The sequence below is a fragment of the Sceloporus undulatus genome, chromosome 5, assembly GCF_019175285.1.
Source record: "Sceloporus undulatus isolate JIND9_A2432 ecotype Alabama chromosome 5, SceUnd_v1.1, whole genome shotgun sequence".
Taxonomy (NCBI): domain Eukaryota; kingdom Metazoa; phylum Chordata; class Lepidosauria; order Squamata; family Phrynosomatidae; genus Sceloporus; species Sceloporus undulatus.
Window position 1 is genome coordinate 82154478 of NC_056526.1, and position 23260 is coordinate 82177737.

The 23260-nt window shown below is 39.0% G+C and overlaps 2 protein-coding genes across 7 annotated transcripts in view; one reads left to right on the forward strand and one right to left on the reverse strand.

The window, feature by feature from the left end:
• Positions 1 to 1760, reverse strand: part of ERGIC2 (ERGIC and golgi 2) — a 29985-nt gene extending 28225 nt beyond the window's left edge. The window contains exon 1 of one of the 2 annotated variants that reach the window (XM_042470144.1): positions 1611 to 1760. The gene's annotated coding sequence lies outside the window, so the exon portion shown is untranslated. Of the gene's footprint in view, positions 1 to 967; positions 1030 to 1610 lie in introns of those variants that run through there. The other variant, XM_042470145.1, reaches the window with a different exon arrangement.
• A 2357-nt stretch (positions 1761 to 4117) lies between these two features.
• Positions 4118 to 23260, forward strand: part of LAMB4 (laminin subunit beta 4) — a 59496-nt gene continuing 40353 nt past the window's right edge. For 3 of the 5 annotated variants that reach the window (XR_006104289.1, XM_042470728.1, XM_042470731.1), the window contains exons 1-10: positions 4118 to 4396; positions 4622 to 4726; positions 8838 to 8948; positions 11906 to 11985; positions 13394 to 13554; positions 17510 to 17642; positions 19425 to 19498; positions 20619 to 20807; positions 21624 to 21687; positions 22727 to 22941. Coding sequence is in view for 4 of the 5 variants with exons in the window: in XM_042470728.1 (XP_042326662.1) it covers positions 11952 to 11985; positions 13394 to 13554; positions 17510 to 17642; positions 19425 to 19498; positions 20619 to 20807; positions 21624 to 21687; positions 22727 to 22941 (870 nt within the window). In the remaining variant the exon portion in view is untranslated. Of the gene's footprint in view, positions 4397 to 4621; positions 4727 to 8837; positions 8949 to 11905; positions 11986 to 13393; positions 13555 to 17509; positions 17643 to 19424; positions 19499 to 20618; positions 20808 to 21623; positions 21688 to 22726; positions 22942 to 23260 lie in introns of those variants that run through there. The other 2 variants (XM_042470730.1, XM_042470732.1) reach the window with 2 other exon arrangements.

The following is a 23260-nucleotide window of genomic DNA, read 5'->3' on the forward strand; positions in this document are numbered from 1 at the left end:
AAAAACACTTTATCCCTCCCCCCCTTAAGACAGTATTAAACAGTATAACATATTAAAACACAATGTCAATGCATAAAAACAACAATTAAAAACTAAAAACCCTCATATCCCTCTGTTGATCCTCAACCATCACTAAGATGAGGCCACGGGAGGAATGAGGGAATCAGGAACCTGGGCCGGGATGGTTAATCTGGAAAGGCCTGCCGGAAGAGATCCGTCTTGACTGCTTTTTTAAAGCTGTCTAATGATGTTATCTGACGGATCTCATCCGGCAGGTCGTTCCAGAGTTTGGGGGCGACAGCAGAGAACACCCTCTGGGAGGTTGCTGCAAGCCTAGATTTTAGAGGCTGTAGTAAGTTCCTCCCAGAGGACCGGAGAGCGCAGGGAGGATTGTACGGGAGGAGGCGGTCCCTAAGATAGCTTGGGCCCAAGCCATTTAGGGCTTTAAAGGTGATAACCAACACCTTGTACTGGGCCCAGAAGCTGATAGGCAGCCAGTGGAGGGACCTCAAAACCGGAGTAATGTGGTCCCTCCTAGATGTTCCTGAGACAAGAAGAGAAGGACAGGCAGCGGAGGAGATGGATGAAATTAATATTAAAAGGTAAAGGTATTCCCCATTGACAAGGTTGTCAGGCCGTGTCCGACCATAGAGAGTGCTGCTCATCTCCGTTACTAAACTGAAAAGCCAGCATTGTCAGAGACTACTCTGTGATCATGTGGCCAGCATGAATGCACAAGATGCTGTTTACCTTCCCACCAGAGTTGTACCTATTTATCTACTTGCATTTGCATGCTTTCAAACTTCTAGGTTGGCAGAAGCTGGGACTAGTGATGGGCCTCGAACTGCCAACCTCCCGATCTTGCAATCAAGAGAGTCAGCGTCTTAACGGCTTGAGCCACCGCATCCGCTGGAATATTGGTAATATCAATTATTATTAATTTAATCAATTAATAATTAAAACCTACCTGTGGGACAAAGAACATTGTTAGCATGGTTGAAACAGTCTGTAATGTGTGAATGCAGACACCTGCACACTTTCAGGATTTCAAAGCCCTGCATTAACAACACTCCCACTTCTGAAGAACAAAGGTCCAAAACACACACTGCAGAAATAATCCGGTTTGAGACCGCTTTAACTGCCCTGGCTGAGTGCTAGGGAATCCTGGGATTAATTGTAGCTTATTCTGGCCCCAGAGCTTTCTCTCTGACAGAGAAGGCTCAATGTCTCACAAACACTACAGTTCCCAGGATTCCCTAGCAACTGAGCCAGGGCAGCTAAAGCGGTCTCAAGGTGGATTATTTCTGCAGTGTGCATTGGACCTTAGGCTGTAATGGAGAGATAACCCGGTTTGGAACCGCTTTAAGTGTCTTGACTCAAGGCTATGGAATTATGGGAGTTGGAGTTTGGGGTCTGGGCCCCACAACAAACTCCAACTCCCAGAATTCCATAGCCTTGAGCCAAACAAAGAGTTAAAGCGGTCTCAAACCGGGTTATTACTCCAGGGTGGATGCAGCCTTAATATTGTGGATTAGATAAGGAAGGGAAGGAGAGAGGAGGAGGCAGAGCCTGTCTGGAGATGGAGGAAGGGAAAGGGGTTGGGACCGTACCTCTCTCACCGGTCCAGCCGCATCCTACTACCTCCAGACCTGCCGCCGGCGACAAAGAGCCCTCCGCCCGCCCTGGGGCTGCTGCTCTCCCGGCAATGCAAGGCGATGGCAGCGCCACTCAAAAACCCAGCGGAACGGAATGGAGCGAGAACCAAAACCCACCCGGACCAATTAGGAAGCAACACGCGGTCCTCCCGCGCTACTCCTCCCCCTCCTCCTTGCCAAGACCGGAAGTGAGTGGCTGTCTATCCCACAGCACTCTATGGCTGTGGAACGCGCTCTTTCTCTCCCCCCCCCCTTTTCCTCTGGCAAGAGGAGCTGATTCGACTCCTTCAGCAGCGCGGGGTTATTCCTTCCCTGACCTGCAGGGGGCGTCAGTAGCTTCCACAGTGGCTGCAGAAACAATCCATTTGACTTCACTTTTAATAATAATAATAATAATGATAGAGATATAAATAAATCATATTAATTATTATTGTTGTTGTTTGTTTTAACGAGGGAGGTGAAAGTGGGATTTATTTTATTGTATTTTATGGTTTTTGTTGTAATGCCACTTCAATCTTATAGGAGAGGTGACGAATATAATAATAATAATAATAATAATAATAATAATTATTATTATTATTATTATTATTATTATTATTATTATTATTATTATTATTATTATTATTATTATTATTATTCCTTCAGGAAAATTCAGGATATAAATAAATTATATTATAAATAATAATATAATATTTACCCCGCCTCTTCTATAAGGTCGAGGTGGCATCACAACAATAAAAACCATACAATACAATAAAATAAATCCCATTTTCCCCTCCCTTGTTAAAACAAATCAACACAATAATTTAATAAAATAATTTAATAAAACAGTAATTATAATAAAAATACAATTAAAATCAATCAAAATAATCAAAGCTAGGGAGTAGGGCATCTTGGGAAAGTCACTAGAATAATCCGTATCCTATTCTTAGCTGAATTCTGTGGAATTCTGGGAGCTGTAGTTTGTTGTGGCCCCAGAACACTCTGGCAGAGAAGGCTGACTCTCTGGAAACTACAGTTTCCAGAATTCCTTGGCACTGAGCCATGGTGGAAAAAAGTGATCTCCAAGTGGTTTGTTTGTTTGTTTGTTTGTTTGTTTTTATGCCTTTCGCCCAAAAAGCGACCCAAGGAGGCTTACAATATAAAAACTCATTAATACAATTTTCAAAAAAATAGTAATTAAAACAGCCTAATTAAAACACTACAAGTTAAAATTTAAGACATACGAAAGTTAAAAACAAAATCTAAAAGTCTAAAACAACCCCCAGTGTGGAAAGTCTCATAGTCCTATATCAGGGGTAGGCAACCTGCGGCCCGCGGGCCAGATGCGGCCCAGCGAGGCCTTGGGACCGGCCCCAGCCCGGTCCTGCTGCCGATTGCCGCCGGGGCCTTTGGTGTCTCACGCGCAGGGGCAAGGAGGGCAATTGTCTAAAGAAGCCTCAGAAACATGCATTTATATTAACATTTTTTTAAAAAATCAGCAAATTTTTTCGCGTGTCCTCCATTTTTCATTTAAAAAGTGCCCTCCATTTGAAAATTTTGTCCTACATTTGTCCTGGTTTATGTATTTATTTAATTTTTAAACAATTATTTAATTATTTATTTTTTGGCTTCGGCCCCGCAGTTGTCTGAGGGACAGCAACCCGGCCCCCCGGCTCAAAAGGGTTGCCTACCCCTGTCCTATATCATCCAAAATACACAAAACAGGGATGCCATTACTCAGGGTAGCCCAGCATCCTCCTTTTCCAGGACATGTCCTTCATTTCAACCTTCTGTCCAGGAAGAATTTCAAAATGTTCTCCATTTTGAACATGGCCAAGAAGCCTGAGTACTAGGGAATCCTGGGGATTGTAGTTTATTGTGGCCCCAGAACTCTCTGACAGAGAAGGCTAAATGGCTCACAAAATTACAGTTCGCAGCATTCCCTAGCACTGAGCCAGGGCAGTTAAAGCGGTCTCAGACTGGTTTATTTCTGCAGTGTGTTTTGGAGCTAGAATTCCTAGTCAGAATGCTATGGTATTTTGGGATTTGTAGATTTGTGAGCTATTTAGCCTCCCCTATCAGAGAGCTCTGGTACCACAACGAACTACAAATCCCAGGATTCCATGGGATGGAGCCATGCCAGTTAAAGCAGTGTCAAACTGCTTTATTTCTGCATGCAGCCTCAAAGGAGCTGGCTTCAAGCTCCAAAAGCATTTGGAGGTGTTTACTGTTTCTCTCTGAAGAACTGATGTGCAGGCGCACTACTTTTGGCTGCATTTTGGAGTGTTTAATCTGTGTGCCTCTAGCTTTTTACCCCTCTGCTTTGAAAACTAATGTAAAAAATTCCTGAGTCTCCTGGGGAAATGAAATCTGGGCAAGCACTGCCCCTCTGGAATTTCTCATTCTATGGAGAAGTGGGGTTTGTGTAACAGTATTCTCACAATATTATTTTCCTTTACTACAGCTGACTAGATAATAAACTGTACATTTTAGGTGCCAGTTACCCAGCAAGGCTAAAGCTAGATATATATTTTAATAAGCATTTGGATATTGGGCCCACAAATGGTATCCCTCCTCAATTCCGCAAGTCGGTTTAGCAACCAAAGAAAACGATTTCCGTTCTACGGTCATGAAAAATGCTTTGTCCTTAAAGATCTCCACCTGTACAAATGCGCTGAGTAGGACTTGTTTCAGCAGATCATATTGAGGATCTTTGCCTGTACAAAAGCTCCCCAAGCAAGTTGACTCCTGCAAAACAGGTGTGAAATCCCTTTCAAAAACTTCAAAGAGGACATCATGCTCCATTTCACACTATGGAACAGTTCATTTGCTCAGCTCTTATATTCAGAAGCTCTGGCTCAATAATCTAATTTTAAAGAAATATTTGCCAGCAGTGTTTAATAAAACTCTTGTGCAAATAAGACTCTTGAATAAATAAAATATTGGCTGGATGATGTCGGTTTGTTTTTGTCTTGTTTTTACAGGAGGAATACTAAGAATTCAGTAACTGTGTTGGACAGAATCATGTGCTATCGGTGTGTCCCTGTGAGACATTATTTCTCTTCATCTTGTGACAGTGAATTCCACAGGTTAGCTATGAGCAGTATGAAATATCTCCTGTTTTTGACGTCCTCTACATTCACATATCTACTAATAGCATAAGATACAAACCAATATTTCCATATTAAGTGGCTCTCTGAGGTTTTTTAAGGCCCCAAATATTTCTCATTTCACCGGAAACAGTTTGAAAGATTACCCTGACAAAACGTAAATATTACATATTTGTGTAATTGTCCATTTATATTTATAAAGAATCAGTGTGGTGTAGTGCTTTGCGCGTTGTTGGACCATGACTCTGGAGACCAGGATATGAGTCCTGTCTTGGCTATGTAAACCCACTGTGTGATCTTGTGCAAGTCACACTTTCTCAGTCTCAGGATGGAATGGCTAACCCGCTCTAAAGAAACTTGCCAAGAAAAACACATGACAGGTTTGCTTTAGTTGCAATAAGTCAGAAACAACTTGAAGGCACACAATAAGAATAAGCATTTATATTTACTCTGCACATCATATTTTTCTCCAGCATGAATTCACAAAGATCTAGAAAGCAGAACAGAGCTTTACAGTTCTGATTCTGGACAATTAGTTGCTTCTGTTTTATTATCTTAAGACTTTGGTATTCCTTAAAGCCTTTTATGTTTCAGTCATTAACAGGTGGAGGCCTGAATTTTTAAATCAATGTAGAGTGGTATTGTGTTTAGTCAGTGTTAAGCTAATCTTCAGTTCATACAAAGGTAAACGAACATGTTGTTCCCCACAACAAACTACATTCACATTCAATTTGTTATTATGATTTATTAAGGAAGGCACATGCGATAAGATGGCAAGGACAACTCCTTCCTTCCTTCTATACATCTTTGAATACCACATAGGGATTGTTTACTAGAAAGCTGCACCCACCTCAGTGAAAATGTCATCCTGCATTAAAGTGAAAGGAAATGTGTAACCTATAATGACACAGCTTGGGGGGGGGGGGAAGCAGCAGCCATGATTTGAACCCTGACATGATACAGGCATGTTTAAGGCTGAGTTTGGTCTACAGTTTGCTACATGAGAGGAGGCTTTGTGGTTATTCTGATGTGCAGCAGAAGTCAAAAACAGAACTGCTCTGCACTGGCCACAAAAGGACTGACACGTTTCAAGAAGCCATGCCAAGAAGACTTGGCATGGCTTCCGGCCTCTTAGGATGCATGCAGCATTTAAACAGCATACCTCCAAAGTGACCTGGAGCAGCTTTATTTTAGCCTGTCTATTTGGGCCCTTAGTTTCCAGAATTAATCTTTGGAAAGGTTTATCATAGCACTCTCTCGGTCTTTACTAACTACAGGGGACTTTGATGTAACAAAACATTTGATCTATAAATCTTTTGATATTTAGTCCAAGTAGTCATATATTTGAGCACATCTCCCATCATAGGCTGCTGGTATTCTGACTTTGGTTTTTATCATTCCGTTGTATATCCCATCCATTTGCTTTCAGCTATATTTATGTAGTGGTATAATGTAGTGATGGCTGGGGTTTCCTAAGTACAGCAGTGGTGCTGTTCCAGGTTTTATTCTGAAGTGTGGAAGAGCTGACAAAGCTGTTGAAATTATTTGGGGGATAACATTCAGCACCTTGGATAGCTCCTTTATAGTTCAGTCTAAAGCTTTGAAAACATTTTCATTGAACTCCAAGGCAGGATTAAACATTGGAATTGCATTCTTACCAGAGATTTATCTATTGGGAATGATAAATGAGAATATAGAGAAAAAGCATGGAAGACTCATATTCTATATGACAACATGTAACAGTATGGTATGTGCTCAATTATGACAAAAAGAGGGAATACTGACAGTGGCACAATGGTTGATAAGACTGTTATGAAACAGCAGAGATGGATAGGATGACCAGATGGATAAGGGGGAAAACTGAAGAATCCATTAAAAAGGCATGACAAATATTATATAAATACGTGGGAAAGAGTTGGGGAAACATTATAATATCAAACCAGTGAAAACAAGAATAAAAAGGAATATAAGTAATGAAGAAAAACAACATTTAAGTTTACTTGACAGAAAGATAGTAAAGGTAAAGCGATGCTTTCTTTTGATTAAAATAGAATCGTACGACTAGGTTTAACTTAAGATGTAACAATAAATATTAGAAAAAGCAAGGCTTATATGGAGGGAAATTGATATATGTGTTTAATGTTTTTTATTAAGAAAATTTGGTGGCAGGGATATATAGTTTGGATAATGTTGGTATGGAGATTGTATTGTTTTGTAATTATTGTTTGTTGAGTTAAGATGTTTTGTTGATTGAGTTAAGATGTTGAATATATGATGTAGGAATATATGATGTATGTTATTTGTTTTTGGTGAACAATAATAATAATAATAATAACAACAACAACAACAACAAAGTCAGGATCATCCATGCCATACTATTTCTGATTTCTCTGTATGGATGTGAAAGCTGGACAGTGAAGAATCTGACAGGAAGAGGATCAACTCATTTGGTTCGGGAGGAGAGCTCTATGGATACCATAGACTGCCCAAATGGCCAACAAATGGGCTCTAGAACAAATCAAGCCAAACGACCAAACTGAGGCTACCCAACTTTGGACATGTCATGAGATGATATGGTTCATTAGGAAAGGCCATAATCCTTGGCAAAGTGGGAGCAGTAGGAAAAGAGGAAGACTGCATTACAGGTGGATAGACTCAAACAAGGAAGCCTCAACCCTGCATGTACAGGACTTGAGCAGGGTTATTGATGATAAGGTGCTGATGTTGTGTGATGGAGACCTCTCACCTATAAAGGTAAAAGGTAACGGTTTCCCCTTGACATTAATGTCTAGTCCTATCCAACTGTAGAGGGCAGTGCTCATCTCTGTCACTAAGCCAAAGAGTCAGTGTTGTCCAAAGATTATTCTGGTGGTCATGTGGCCAGCATGACTGCAGAGAACACTGTTACGTTCCCACCAAGGTGATATCTATTGATCCACTTGCATTTGCATGCTTTTGAACTGCTAGGTTGGCAGAAGCTGGGACTAATGACAGGAGCTCACCCCATTATGCAGCACTTGGGCCTCAAACTGTCAACCTTCCGACCTTATGATCATCAAAAAATAAAACAATCTTTCATCTAAGGTTGTCATAAACTGAAGCTGCCTTATTTGGAAATTCACAATAGAAAGACTGATTAGATTCATTTATTGAAAGTAAAGAGTGATTGTTTAGGAGCTGGTCTACATGAATAAAGTACTTCTCATTGTATTTGAATATAATGCAACCCCTCCACAGGCAACATGGAGGAATTCAGTTTTTTTCCTGGAGGCGCAGCACAAAAAACTCCTCAGACTCTGCAGAAAAAGGAATCATGGTTTTACCAGAGTTTATAGGAGTATCTATGCAGGATATGCATTATCTAACATGCAGCTGTCCTTCCACTTCACATGGATTCGTATAGTTGTGCATTTTTAGCAGAGGAAAGGCCAGTAGATGTGAATTTGCACAGGAAAGTGAAAAAAATTAAGTGTCAATGCAAATGTGTAAAAATCCACAGCAATTCACATAATACACTTACATGTAGACTAGCCCTAGGTTTTCAGTACTTGAGATGTAATTTGCAACAAGAAAAATGTATAGAAGAACAATAGAAAGTATCCAGGGTGCATTTTTTTTCTCATTCATAAGGGACCAAAGTAACTACCACATATACTGAGACCAAGGGACATAATATCCAAACGGAACAAGCCCTTGTGTCCCTCATTTCAGATACACACTGCTGTACAGATAAAACAATTTATGATTTCAAGTGCGTAACAGATTCCAACCAATGCTGATGTTGACACACAGAATATGTTTGACTATGTGTTATGGAGATGGAGGACTTGAGACAGGGTTGTGATATTAAGGGGCAGGCCCATTTTTATTGTAATGTGCTTCCATTCTAAAATGCTTAGAATTTCTTTTCCTGAGTGAAATTAATGCCACGTTCAACTGTGATGACAAATGGACATAATGCAGTCTCTAGTGCATGTGTTTGCTTTTTGGGGAGGAAAAAAAAATTCAGTCAACTATCCAGGCAGGATAGCTTAACAAATCACCTCTTTGGCAGGTTTTAAGACTACTTCTCATTTTCATCTACACCCAGATGCCTGAGGGGAAACATGCTTACTTCATAGCTCCAGTTAAGCAGTACATCTTTACTTCACTACATTCAGTTTGCTGCCCCTGGTTCTACAACTTGTAATTCGAAGGTCAGGTAAGACATTTTAAAACCTTCAATGTTCTTCCTATATAGTGAGAATGTCTCTATTAAGGTGATAGATAGGGAATATTTTATATGCTTAGCTTGGTGCTGTGCTCTACAAACTGTTAGGTGATATACAAACCTTAACATCAGCAAAAGATAACTGAGATAACATTAACTGATCGTTGTTACAGCTGACAGACAAGAGATTTTTAACATTGCCTTGTTTATGGTGGTCTTGAGCAAGGTGTCGTATCATGTAGATTTATTTCTTACTTTGCAGCAATTTCTCAACTAGGAATGTCAATGTAATAGGTGTGATTTTCCTATCTTTTAATATTACCAGCTACAAGAGCTGCCATAAGCTTTCTTCAGAAATTATGTGGTAAGAACGCACCTAGCAAAATGTTTTGAAATGTCTCATCTAGTACAGAACTTTAAAGTTTTGTCATCTCTCTCTTTGTCATATCCATCTATCTATCCATCCATTTATTCAATTTATATCCCATATTTCCACTTTCTGCTCTCTACTTTCTACTCAAGTGACTTCAGGTGGCACTAGTCAACCACTGGACTAAGTTCTGAGATTATGAAGCATCAGCAACTCTCCAGATGCTGAATGGCAGTTTCTGGCATTTCCACAATTGTCAATACTATCCGGGGGCACTGGAAATCACAGTTCGACAACATCTAGAGGGCCATACAATTTCCATAGATAGTTCATGTTGTCTGTTACTAATCTCGCCACTATCCTGCCACTCATATCAAGGCAGAGTTGGAAGGAAATTCTACATGCATAACAGGAATCATGCAAAGACTTATTTGAGTGAAGAGGCTCTCTGATAAGCAAAGGTCCTTTGGAATTAATCACTCACCTTAACAAACTAATTACTTAGTAATGATGAGCATTATTTGTTGTCATATACATATCAAATATGTTTTACAGTACTTTAATTTCTTCATGAGCTAGACTAACATGTTTATTAATCCATCGAATACATTCGTCTGTCCTGATTCGTGGTTTTGCCATTTGCATCTCTCGGTCTTTTGTGGGCGGCAAGCCAGGAGGGATATAATGGCACACGTGGGAGCGTCCCTATTGTAATCAATGGGGCTCCAATATTTGCAATTTCCCAATTCACGGTGTGTGTGTGTGTGTGTGTGTGTCCCCGGAACGGATCCCCCATGAATCGGAAGGGATGACTGTACAGTATTTCCAAATCTATATACATACTAAGTGTGTGTGTGTGTGTGTGTGTGTGTGTGTGTGTGTAGAATTCATTCATCACACATAACTTTGCTAGCGTTCACTTTGTACTTTTCCTTTTATGTTCCCCCAAAATTATAATAAATAATAATAAAATTGTAACATAATTGCATATTCTCCAACTGGTCTCCAACTCCAATTGCATATTGAGGGGGGAGAGAATAGAAGGGAGAAAATCTTGTCCTTCCCAATATGCTCAGGCAAAAGCAAACTGTTGCAGCCTCTCCTGGCTTGTGAGTTCTTTTCCACATACTGATATTGCTTGGCCACATATTCCCATTTTCACCTATGAAAGGTTGAGAGTATGTAATTGTTATTTTTATATCAATATTACTTTATTACATTGATAATATATCATTAGTAATACTGTCTTCTCAGCCCACAGCTGTTATATGTTTATTGTCCATCTGTCAGTCCCAGGCGTAAATTTTGCACAGTTTAACCACCAAAAAAGCTGTGTTGTGGTGGTCAAAGAAATGGACTGGGGCTTCAGAAATGCTTGCAAGAAATTTTACATGTTCATGATGATATCAGGATGATTATGTATTGAACTTAATCCAACTTTTATTTTATTACTGAATAAAATAAACTCTGGAATCCAAATCTGGAACCTGTTGTGATTCAAATAATTAACCCCTTCCTAGTAATTGGAATGCACATTTTTTTAAAAATGTACATGTTAAGTGGAAAGATGTGGTTAATACAGGAATGGCACTAATATGAGGTAGTGAGACAACTGCCTCAGTTGGCAGAAGTCAGTGGGGCAGCAGTAGTTTACCACTTTCCACTGTTCACCCCGAATCCTATAAATATGTAAGAGAACCAGGTTACCTTGAACCGTATCCTCCCTTCCTGTGATCCTGAGAAGAACCAGTCCTCTGCTGAAGGTGCCATATTGTATAGGAGGAAATCTCCTACTGACATCCATTTGGCATGGATCTGAGATCAGACACATCAGCTGCACTTCTCTGAATTTATTTAAGAGATTATCAAATAAGAAGATTGTTACATTTTACTTGTGATATGCTAGTTTCATTATGACTGTATATTTTCTATGCATATCTATTGCCCAAACTCCAGGTCTGTTATGAAATTTCCTTAGATATTTTTTCAAATATGAAATACTGTATATACAGTACTTGTGTAAAAGTCTAGAAAGTTTAGTTTAAAAAATTACCCAAAAAATCCAAGCTGACTTGTCCATGGGTCGATGTAAATACTGTATTTTAACTCTGATTAAAAACGGGAACTATCTCCTGGTGAAAGATAAGAGTGTAATCTGTCCTGGAAGCACTGGCCCTTCTATACACTCCCAGCCAGCCTTTTAGTTTGAGCACAAAAAGTTATGCCTGGTGGGATTTTGTAAGTTGTTTGGAATTGTTTTTCTTTGCTTCATCCTTTAGATCCTTGGTTACATGCCCCTAGGTTTTACTCTCAGTTTATCCACAGGTCATATCAAAATCCATAATTTGGTCCAAAACGTGCACTCAATTTATACATGAGGTTGACTTATAGTCAAGTATATAAGGTAGTATTAATATTCAGGACATCAAAGTATTGTGTTGGTTCCACCTTTTTCTCTTTTTTCTATAGTCATATTATTTCATGCAACCTAAATCTGAGTACAGCATATGCATAAAAACCATATCTGATGTCTGGAAGCTTTGGATATTCCAAAATGTTTTCCTTTTCTACCTCACAGGTACCACTCTGACTGAAGCGGAGAGGAAGCAAGGAGATTTGTGAATATGTGGGCTCTGTTGGCTATTCTTTTTAACCTTGGTAAGTTAAGAACATGTTCAGGTATTTTTTTTAAAAAAAAAACCCAAGCTGCTTACTTTTGAACATAGCTGGTTTGTATGCAGCATGGGTTCCTTTCCCAACAGAATAGAAGGGCTCTTTGGCATACTTTGAGATGCAAAAAGGGCTACTTCTATAAATATGTAAGAGAACTAGGTTACCTTGAAGGGTGATGATGGACTCTGTGATGATGGATTCTTTAAAGAAAGGCTAAGCAGAAGATGGAAACTTTAGTTGTGGATTTTCTTTATGGGCAGAGATCGAACTAGCTGTCCCTTGAGATGATTCTTCCATCTCTAAAATTTTGTAATCTTGTGACTATGAGTGGAGAGCCATCTTGCACCCCAAATCCGTGTAACTTATATTAGCCAGGTACCTGGCTTCTAAATAGATGCCTATTTGGAGTGAATGCTAAATAGCAAATAGAAATTTTGTTGTTTCAGCAGTTATATTTTCATAAGTACAAACGGCTGTTTCTACAACTGTACAATAAAACATTCCCTCATAACCAGTGCAGATTTCTTTTTTTAAAACAAAATCCCCTCATATATTCTGTCATAACATGTTGAGCCAAGTAATGCTAAGCAGACAAAGCCTCCAAGGGCCCTGTGCCTGTTCAGTGTTTTAGGCACAAACATGTTTCAACAAGCCAAATAAATGTGAAGAGAAAGTTAGCTTAGTGGCAGAAAGATGCTTAAAGTCATTTCAGGCAAAGGCTTTGCTGTGAATGGGTTGCAGACAAAGGAACACTGGATCAGCAGTCTGGTCAAGCCCTGCAACAGTTACTTATGTTTCATCTCCAACACATTTTAAAATCTTGATAGAATCAATGACAAATTTACCACTAATATCGTAATACAGGATACCGAAAAATGTGGATGCTCATGTCAGTCTGTAACATTTAAAATTACCAGGGAGATAAAGTCCAGACTTCTGTATTTTTTTCTGAGTGCATTTGCATTTTTGGGGTTGTTTTTTTTAGTTTTATACACCGTGTGTGTGTGTGTGTGTGTGTGTGTGTGTGTGTGTGTGTAACCTTAATCTATCATCACCTCAATAGTAAATAAGGTTTAGAATTAATTATTTGAAATACAGGACAAAGCTGTGGCATATTTGTTTTCTGTGAGTTTCTAAGCCAGGGAGACTAGTTTGCACTTCTTACCCAAACCCTTAAAGAGCCCTTAAAAAATAATAATCCCAGAACAACTTAAAAGCGGATTCTCATCAATTGCATCCAAGTCTCTTGATCACTAGAAATCGCCTTCAAAAACCAGTTTTGTAAATGGTATATCTGATATAAGTCTAAGTGCAGGCTTATTTAACTTAAGTTTCCATTGACTGTTAGCCTATAAATGTAACAAGTTACATTTTATTTTTGTTTTGTTGACAGTACTACTGATAGACTTTCTATATGGCCGGAACAGCTGCAAAAATGAATCCTGTTACCCATCTATTGGGGACTTGCTTGTGGGTCGTAGTGAACAGCTAACAGCTTCATCAACCTGTGGACTCACTGGTCCACAGCAATACTGTATCATTGGCTACCTTGAGGTGACATTATTTGAATTTATAATTCCAATTAACTGGGAGGTTGTTTTACGTTTAAATTGAAAATCATACCGCAACGTCTGTTTAAAACATCCATCACAGTTTATATCTTCTCTCTTAAAATGCCCTCCTTTTTACATGTAGGGAGGAAGGCCAGCCCTTTCATTAGGCAGAGGAAGGTAACTGTCTTGCAGCAGGTGCTGCAGGATAGCAGTGGCATCTTCCTAGCTGTCTTCACAGACTTTCTACATTCGCATTAAACTGAAGGGAGAGAAAATAATATAAACTGAAACTAACTTCTATACCACTGCTATTGTTGAAATAAGATTCCAAACACCTGCATTTTGACTTGGGTAAAAGTACCATTTTATCCATTGCCTTAGGCAGCAAAATGTCTTGGAACAGCCAAGAGAGCATTGTGAGCTTAGTAGAACACATTCATACTGTTCTCACACTACTGGTATGCAATGCAACATGCCGCGTTGTCTTGCACAATTTATTTCCATTTTTTATTGAAAAGTCTTTCTTGCTCATCAGCTTATCACCTGATAATGCTGCACAGATTCTCTGCAAGTAAAGCCAAGTGTCGCATCAGTGTTTGGGAGCAATCTATACATTGCACTGAAGGTGCCTCTCAGTCAATGTAATGGAAACTGAAATTATAATAAAACTCTACATTTTTGTTTAGCATTTACTGGTTTAAAATCTAACAAAAAAAGGATAAGAAAACTTAGTGGAAGGATTTTGTGAATTTCAAGGGTAAATGTAAACTGGTGACCTGTGCCTCCACATGCCTCCACATGCTTCTCTGAAAAAGCCATTGAAAATATAAACTTCAGCTCAGAAGGCGATAGCACCAGGTTACACATGCCTCTGCACACCAGTAAATGAAGGAACTCCACCCTTCACGGATGCACATTTGCTTCTGTTAGTCATATAATCATCACTGAAAATACTTGGCGGTAGTTAGGATTAGGCATCATGCATGGGTTAGGCACACACTAGTAACAGCTGTACTGATTTTTTCCTTCAGTGCACCAAACGTTTTGCTCCCAAAACCTAATAGCTAACAAAATGATATAGTTGCACACACATACCTAAATTAGCTGTTGGTGAGAGCACCAAAGAGAAGATACCAACTTTTCAAAGGCACAGCAATGGTCTTTAGTTTGTTCTGAATGATCAATTCATTAGATAATCCCAAGTTCTAATACAGTACATTTTTCTCTGTCTCAGAATACTCAGAATTGCATTGGCATGATAGCCATGTTTAAATATTTGAAAAGATGTTCTATTGAAGATAGAGCAAGCTTATTTTCTGCTGTTCCAGAGACATGGAGCAAGGGATTCAAACTACGAGAAGAGAAATTCCACGTAAACATTAGGAAGAACTTCCTGATGTTAAGAACTGTTTGACAGTGGAATATGCTGAGTGTGGCGGAGTCTCCTTCTTTAGAGGTTTTTAAACAGAGGCTGGATGGCCATCTGTCAAGAGTGCTTTGACTGTGTATTCCTGGTTGGCAGGGGATTGGACTGAATAGCCCTTGTGGTTTCTTCCAACTCTGCGATTCTATTATTCTAATCACTCATTTCTTTCATTTTTCTAACTAATTACCTTAACTGAGCTTATCAAATATATCAATGGTCCTTCACCAACTTTAGCCAAATCCCCTCAGACATTCCATCAATCTCTACCAGTGGCATCACTGCAGACTGCACTGAGTGACACCATCAGATGGGGTGACAGCAGCCAACAGCGAGGCATCCCAAGGCCCCTCTCCAAGAAAGAAAGGAGGGACTTTTCGTGGCATGTCACTGCCCTCTTTGCTCCTCCTCCCACAGCCTCCTCATCCTGATCTATAAAATAAATAAATAAATAGTTTATTTATTGACCGCTTTTCCCAGGATCAAAGCGGTGTACAACATGTAAGATAAATACATTACAAGCAATGACATATTTAAAAATTTGAGAAATTTTTCCCCCATCCTGATCTATCTGGCTCCTTTCTTCTGTTATCCTCTGCAGGATGTGGGGGTAAGCTATTTGCTGTGAATTCCTCCTTTCTTGAGGGTGGAGATCTTTTGAAATTAAAAAACTGTTATTGCTCAGGGTGGCATTCTGTCTTGGATGTCTTGGCTGGGGGGTTATGGGGAACTCAGGATGCTGAGTTCCATGTGGTGAGACCTTCCTTCCCATCTACACCCCAATCCCAGGAGATCCTGGTGGATGACACCATGAATTACTGCACTGGGTGACACCAATCCTAGTGACACTGCTGATCACTACTTTCTTCCTATATTCCATTATCTCTCCTCCTACCCAACAACACTTTACTTTATTACCTCTGATACACAGCACTTAACGTAACCAAATGACCATAATATACAGTTGGCTGTCCTTATCCACAGATTTTTTTATCCACGGATTCAAGCATCCACGGCTTGAAAATATTAAAAATATATATAAATTCCAAATAGCAAGCCTTGATTTTCTATTTTATATAAGGGACACCATTTTGCTCTGCCATTATATTTAATGGGACTTGAGCATCCACAGATTTTGTTATCCACGGGGGCTCCTAGAATTAAACCCCAGAGGATAACAAGGTCCCATTGTATGTAGTAAATTAAGCAATATTTTACACCAGAAGTCTCACATCACATGCAGTCTTTGTCAGGGGGGAAAGGGATATAGTGGCCTGGAAAAAACATGTTAGGGGAGCCACCAGTGGCCCTCAAGTGACAGATGTTGCCCACTCCTGATTTAAACCATCAGAGCACCTAATTGATCAACAATAACAAGACAACCCTGTCAATAGGATTATAATTTAATGTTGGTGAATGATATGAAATAAATTTGCTAGTATCCAAAACTCTGAAAGGCCCCACTGATCACATGAAACCCTGTATGATGTGAGGGATCCTGTTGGCTTCAGTGCTAAGAAATATTCAGGTAGTGTGAGCATGATAACTGCTAAATCAGAACCACATTGTAAAACTGTTGTGAATTTCTATAGCATGAGCACATGATTGAAACAATTGTCTAAAAGGAATTTAATCAAAAAAAATTCTGAACTTGGTAAATAGACTTTCCACCCTTCAGCGCTAAAGAATCCATATGCTTAAACTGCAATGCATTCCTAAGCAATCCATATATACTGTGCTACATTTTGCATTCATCATTTACAAATGCTTTTAATTTGTCATAAAGGAATTTCATCTCTAAACCCTTCCTGGCATTAAGGCAGGCTGCTTCGTTGCTCAGTCCTGCACTCAATCATTTGTCACCACTTTAAACTTTTCACTCTTGCTGGAAAAAAGGAGATACAAGAACATGTTGTTCTTATAAGATCTCCTTAGCTCTTCAGTTTGAACTAGGAATAGTGAAAAGTTTAATTTTTCAAAATGATATGATCAGGAGTCAAAAGGACTTCCAGTTCTCCAGTGTGACTAGATGTTAATTAAATGCACTAACTGCAGTGACCTGGTACACGTACTGTCTCCTCTTTTCCTCTTCCTTTTCTCACAATGACTTTGCTCTTCTCCTGTGCTTACTCTTCCTGTTTATCTGGCCTCACTTGGCTGTTCACTTCTTCCTCAGGTGTAAGTCTTAGCTTTGAAAAAAATACATCAGGTTGGGAGAGAAAGTAGGAAAGACCTCTTTTATATCTGTGTATCATTCAAGGCTATGGCTAGGCTATGGCTAGTATGTGGAAGGAGCCATGAGCACCATGAAAGGGTTCATGAGCACCATGAAATGTTACTAGCTCATGCTTTTTACCACTACCTAATATCAGCTAATTTAATACTGTATGTTATTGAAGTGTAGTAAGTCCAGTATTTTCAACAAGAAGGTATACCGGTAAATAGAAATGCACAGTTGTAAGAGATAAACTTCCTGTATGGACATTAATGACATATATGCTTATCGTTTATCTTGCTTAAACGGCTTTTCTAGGATGAACAGAAATGTTTCACCTGCGATTCCAGATATCCCTATCACCCCTTTTTCCAAGCCAACAGTCACTCGGTTGAAAATGTGATCACAGATTTTGAGACCGACCAAAAGAAGTGGTGGCAATCTGAAAATGGTGAGTGGCTTCCACTAACTTTAGGTCCTTAGCCAAAATTGATTTCATTGTGGTCTCTGTTCAAATTCTTCTTTTTAAAATCATTGGGTAGAAGAGTACTTTCTTTGCTCTCTTTTTTTCTTGTGTGTGTGTGGTATTACCAGTGAAAAATTACACTGGTTTATAATAAGGCCAGAAATCAAGATTCATAAAGCCTAACCTCAAATATATCTGTGGAGCCCAACAGCATGATTTCACATAATTTGTTGCATACAAAGAACAAGACCAGATTTCATTTATTTTCATTAGGAATTAATGCTTTATATTTAAATATCTAAAGTGACACTTACCTATATGTGCATACCAGGGACAGTGTATATGAACCATGTTTTGTTTTTGTTGAATACAAGCCTATTGACTGGGACCAAGGAGGATTGGAGAAGCGAAGATCACATAAGCTTTATTTTGTCTTTTCTTCTAGCTTAAAAGACACCTGCTCTCCCTGTGGCAAAATAGAGGGGGGAAATGAAAATGACCAAGAATAATCTCAAGCGTTAGTACAGAAAATTTGTGGTTGTGTGCCTTCAAGTCTTTTATGACTTATGGCGACCCTAAGGCGACCCTATCATAGAATTTTCTTGGCAAGATTTGTTCATACACATACATAGTATTCCATGATAAGATGCAGTTAATAGTCACCTGCTTTCCAATATGTTAACTGTTCATTCCTTCTGAAGAACAGAGCACCTGCAGTCCTTCTGGAAGGGCGATATCAAAGAAAATGAGCCGAGCTTTAAAACCTCATTAAAATTCTGTTGCCGTTCTGCTTGAGGCTTCCCTTATGCAATGCCTTGAACTTTTTGATTCAGCTGTACTCTTCTGAAGCCCTAGGGGTGTTTAGATCAGCTATGTGAGGATACCTATGGTTCTTCATGGTTGAAACGGCTTTGGAATAAGATATATGCATTGGATTTGATTGTAATGAAGACTAAACAGGCTTTAAAAAATAACTGTTTCAAAGAGTTGAGGGCTAAACTTGCAAATATGTGACCTCTAAAAACCTGTTATCTGTTGTTTGTGGGTGTAAGCCCCAATGCTGAGATCAAAATCAAAAATGTTTGTAAGTGTTAAATCATGCTAAATTTAGATTCAGCTGGTTTGTGTGTTTTTTCTTTCTAAACTTTAAGGTTGCAATTTCACTGCAGAAATAATCCAATTTGACACCACTTTAACTGCCATGGTTCAGTGCTGTGGAATCCTGGGATTTATTGTTTGGTGGGGCACCAGAGCTCTGTGACAGAGAAAGTGAAATATCTCACAAAACTACAAATCCCTGAATTCCACAGCATTGAGTTAAAGCTGTGTCAAAATGGATTATTTCTGCAGTGCAGATGCAGCCCTAGTGTTCATTTACTGCCACAGACACATGTTTTGTTGTACAGTCGGCCCTCCATATCCATGGATTCTTTATCCATGGATTCAACCATCCACGGTTTGAAAATATTTTTTAAAAATTCCAAAAAGGAAACCTTGATTCTCCCATTTTATCTAAAAGACACCATTTTACTATGCCATTGTATTCAATAGGACTTGAACATCCACGGATTTTAGTATCCACGGGGGATCCTGGAACCAAACTCCAGTGGATACCAAGGGCCCACTGTATTGTTCAGTTTAAACCTCACTAAAATTAATATGCCTACCAGTAGGGGAAACATAAGTGAGCTTGACTCTTATATTAAATTTATTCATTAATGAGGGGGAGGTAATTCATATTGCTGAAACTTATTTGTTCATTTTCAGGTATTGACCATGTTAGCATTAGGCTGGATTTGGAAAACGTATTTCAGTTTAGCCATCTTATCCTGACTTTCAAGGTACATGGAAATGTAATATTTAAGTAGGTTTATTGAGTTGTGATTTCAATTTGATCTTGGCTTTTATGATGTTTACATTTCTTGTTTGGTATTTAAATATTATTCTGTAGTAATCAGCTTAGACATCATATAGGAAGCAGATACGTTTTGCAGAAAGAATTCCCATTTCACATATAAATGTTAATGCTAATCCATTCTGTTTAAGTATACTTTCAGCCTTCTGAAATTTAAGCTTTCTGAAGTTTAATGGTAAAATAGGAGAATAAGCATAGCTTCATGGTTCCACACTCTGTTGTGTCAGATGTCCTTAAGCACTGATGTTCTACCTTCCATGCTTCAAATACATTTGTAACAAAAGTTCAGTGAAGTGAATCAAAACATGAAATTTATCCAGATGGCAGAGAAACTACTTTGATTCAGAATTAATGCAAATATACCTAAATTCACACTTTAGAATCAATTCAGAATCCAAAGCTCAATAATCCTTTGCTTTCACTCTTCTCTGAATTTTGCAGAGAATTATCCAATACAAACAATGCATATAAAATGTGTCTTTGAAATAAAACATTCTCAGTGTTCAAGATGAACTGAACTTTAAACTGGTAAAAAAATAGTTTAGGACAAACCCAATTTAAGACTGGAAAAATATAAAACAGGGGTGATCCCCAAATTTTGTTCATTCCTACTTTGTAACACATGCTTTGGTGGAAATATGGTCCTATTTAATACTCCACTGAGGTTCTAGAGAGCCTTCAAATGTGCACATAATTTGGTCTACCAATACTGATATATTAGCCCAGAGTGCCAGACTGTTTCTGTGAGCTGATTCTGTCCTGGGATGTTTTGGTCACAATATGTAGAAAGGAAACTATATAAGATAAAGTGTAAATTATGGGAGAATTCTTTAAATGGCTACTTTTAATATTATCTTTGGATGCCATTGCAAATGCTAGAAAACAACAATGGATCCTGTCCGTGATTGACTCACCATAAATGTAAACACCTGGGAGTTGTCACAGGGGTGTGTGTCTTCCTGAGGCCTACAAGCACTGAAATTGTCCTCATGATGACCATGATAGACTCTAAATTAGAAATAATCTTGACATTGTGTATTTTACAGTCCTTTCGCCCTGCTGCTATGCTGGTGGAACGTTCTGCAGATTATGGTCAAACTTGGAAGGTATACAGATATTTTGCCCAAAACTGTGCTGCTTCTTTCCCTGGTATTCCTTCAAGGCCAGCCAGAGAAGTTGGAGATGTTGTTTGTGATTCAAGGTATTCAGATATTGAGCCTTCAACTGAAGGGGAGGTATGCATATTATTTAAATATATACTGACATGATGGTTTGGATTCATTTGCAGTTTGTCAGTGTATGTATGTATGTACATTACCTAGACTAGAATTTCACAGGACAGACCATGGCAGCTGGCTGAGGAAGCTGAATGATGCAACATCTGGAAAGGTTGCACCCTGGTGACAGACATGGAGTGTCATTGTCAAACCACTTGAAAGATGCGGCCAGGATGAGTCAATAGGCATCATGCAAGAGGCCGATGCAATAGACAATTGCATACACCTGTGTGAGGACATAATGCCATAAACAATATGTATAAATACTGGCCTGACCTATGGACAGTGTGGGTTATTGTTGTTAGTGGATGGTTGACTGAAGAGTCATTGTTGTGCATATAGTGCTGCATATACTCTGTAGTAAAGCTCTGTAAATAGAACTTGGAAACTCTGAGTATTATTTTAACACCTTGTACAGTTATAGGTACTGGCAGCACTGCAGAGCCCAACAGAGAAGGATGAGAAGTAGTGTGCAGATCTGACCCAGTCCAATACATTTACAGTGCAATTCATTTACATTTATATCAGTTCAGTGGGATTTTCTCCCAGGTACCACTGAACTGATATAATTGTTAACTAATTGCACTGTAAATGTATTGAACTGTCTCAGGGCCTGTGTATTAGATTGTGTATCTGTGTCAGAACTGTGTATTAGATTGTAGCCTTCATCTTAATGATGTAGCCTTTGTTCATCTGTTATATGAAAACTTATTTCAGTTAATGCTTTTGCCCTTTAAATTGTGCTTTAAATTGTGAACATTTTACATTTTACAGGTTGTATTCAAAGCCTTGGATCCTAGCTTTGAAATAGCAAATCCTTATGATCCATACATCCAAGGTATGAATGTTGTTGTTGTTGTTGTTGTTGTTGTGTGCCTTCAAGTCATTTCTGACTTATGGCAAACCTATCATGGAGTTTTCTTGGCAAAATTTGGTCGGAGGGGTGCCTTTGCTTTCCTCTGAGGCTGAGAGAGCGTGACTTGCCCAAGGTCACCCAGTGTTTCCATGACCGAGTAGGGATTCAAACCCTGGTCTCCAGTGCTCCAGTCATAATGCCTGTTATCATGGGACTTTATCACACATGAGGAATTTCTCTTAATTTTGAATGAGAAGAAAGTGGGGCCAGAACGCATTCACGGGAATTTGATAGTTCAGCGAATTTATGTGAATGCGAATTGCATTCGAACTGGCTTCCCATTGCCCGAAAATAGCATGCCATTGCCCAAATTTGCATGTAGTGGGTTATCATGCAATAACGTTAAACCCCATGATTGCGCTCAGATTGCCAATGGATTATACTTCCAATTTCCCTTGTCTGATAAACTCCATTCTTTGTCTTGCTTATAAAATGCTCTGGTAATGCATAATCATGTGGCAACAGATCATTGGACCAAGATTTGGGAGATCCATGTTCAAGTCTCTGAACTACAAAACATTCTGGGTGACCTTGGGCCAGTCACTTTCCTTAGCATGACCAAACTCATGAGGTTACAGTCAACATGAGGAGGGTCATGTATGCTGCTTTAAGTTCATTGGAAGAAAAATGGATAGAAATGTGTTAGGAATCATTGTGATGATCATAATTATTTGACATATTTGTATATGCAGTAGAATTTGGCAAGCTTATTGAAAAGGTCCTAGCTCAGTGGTACAACAACTTTGCCCACATTTGATCCTTAACATCTCAGGTTTAAGATATACAGTACATTTTAGACAAAAGAACTGTATTGGTCTGGAGATCCATTACCAGTTGCAATAAAGAATCCTAGGCAAAATGGGATGAATGGTCTGGCTTTGTTTAAAAACCACCTTTGGATATCCATGCAATGTTAACTTTGAAATAAATTAACCAATTATTTCCTCATTCTTAATCCCAGAACTCATCACTTTTACAAACCTGAGAATCAACTTTACCAAGCTCCACACACTTGGAGATACTTTACTTGGACGAAAACTTCACAATCCTCTAGATAAGTACTACTACGCACTTTACGAAATGGTTGTTCGTGGGAGTTGCTTTTGCAATGGTCATGCCAGCTACTGTGGTCCGGTGCAGAATCTGAGAGGCGATGTGTTCCATCAACCTGGAATGGTAAGTTGCAAGTCTTCTCATTTCTTTAAGAAGACTTTATTTAAGGTGAAAGCCTAGCTGCCTTGAGTCATTGCAAAGATAGCCCTAAAAATAAGTAGTACAGTACATAATTATTTAGATAATGGCAGGAAAATACCACCGCTGTAATGATGCAGGTATAATTCAGTAAACGACACCTGCTGTGTGTAGACTTGCATTACTTATCTTGCCAAGAACAGTGTGCATAAGAGAAGATGGGAGGAAACTGCCTATGAATGTAGAAGTATAAAACGGATTGCTCCACAAGTAAAATGTGTGTGTCGGGGGGGGGGGGGGGGTT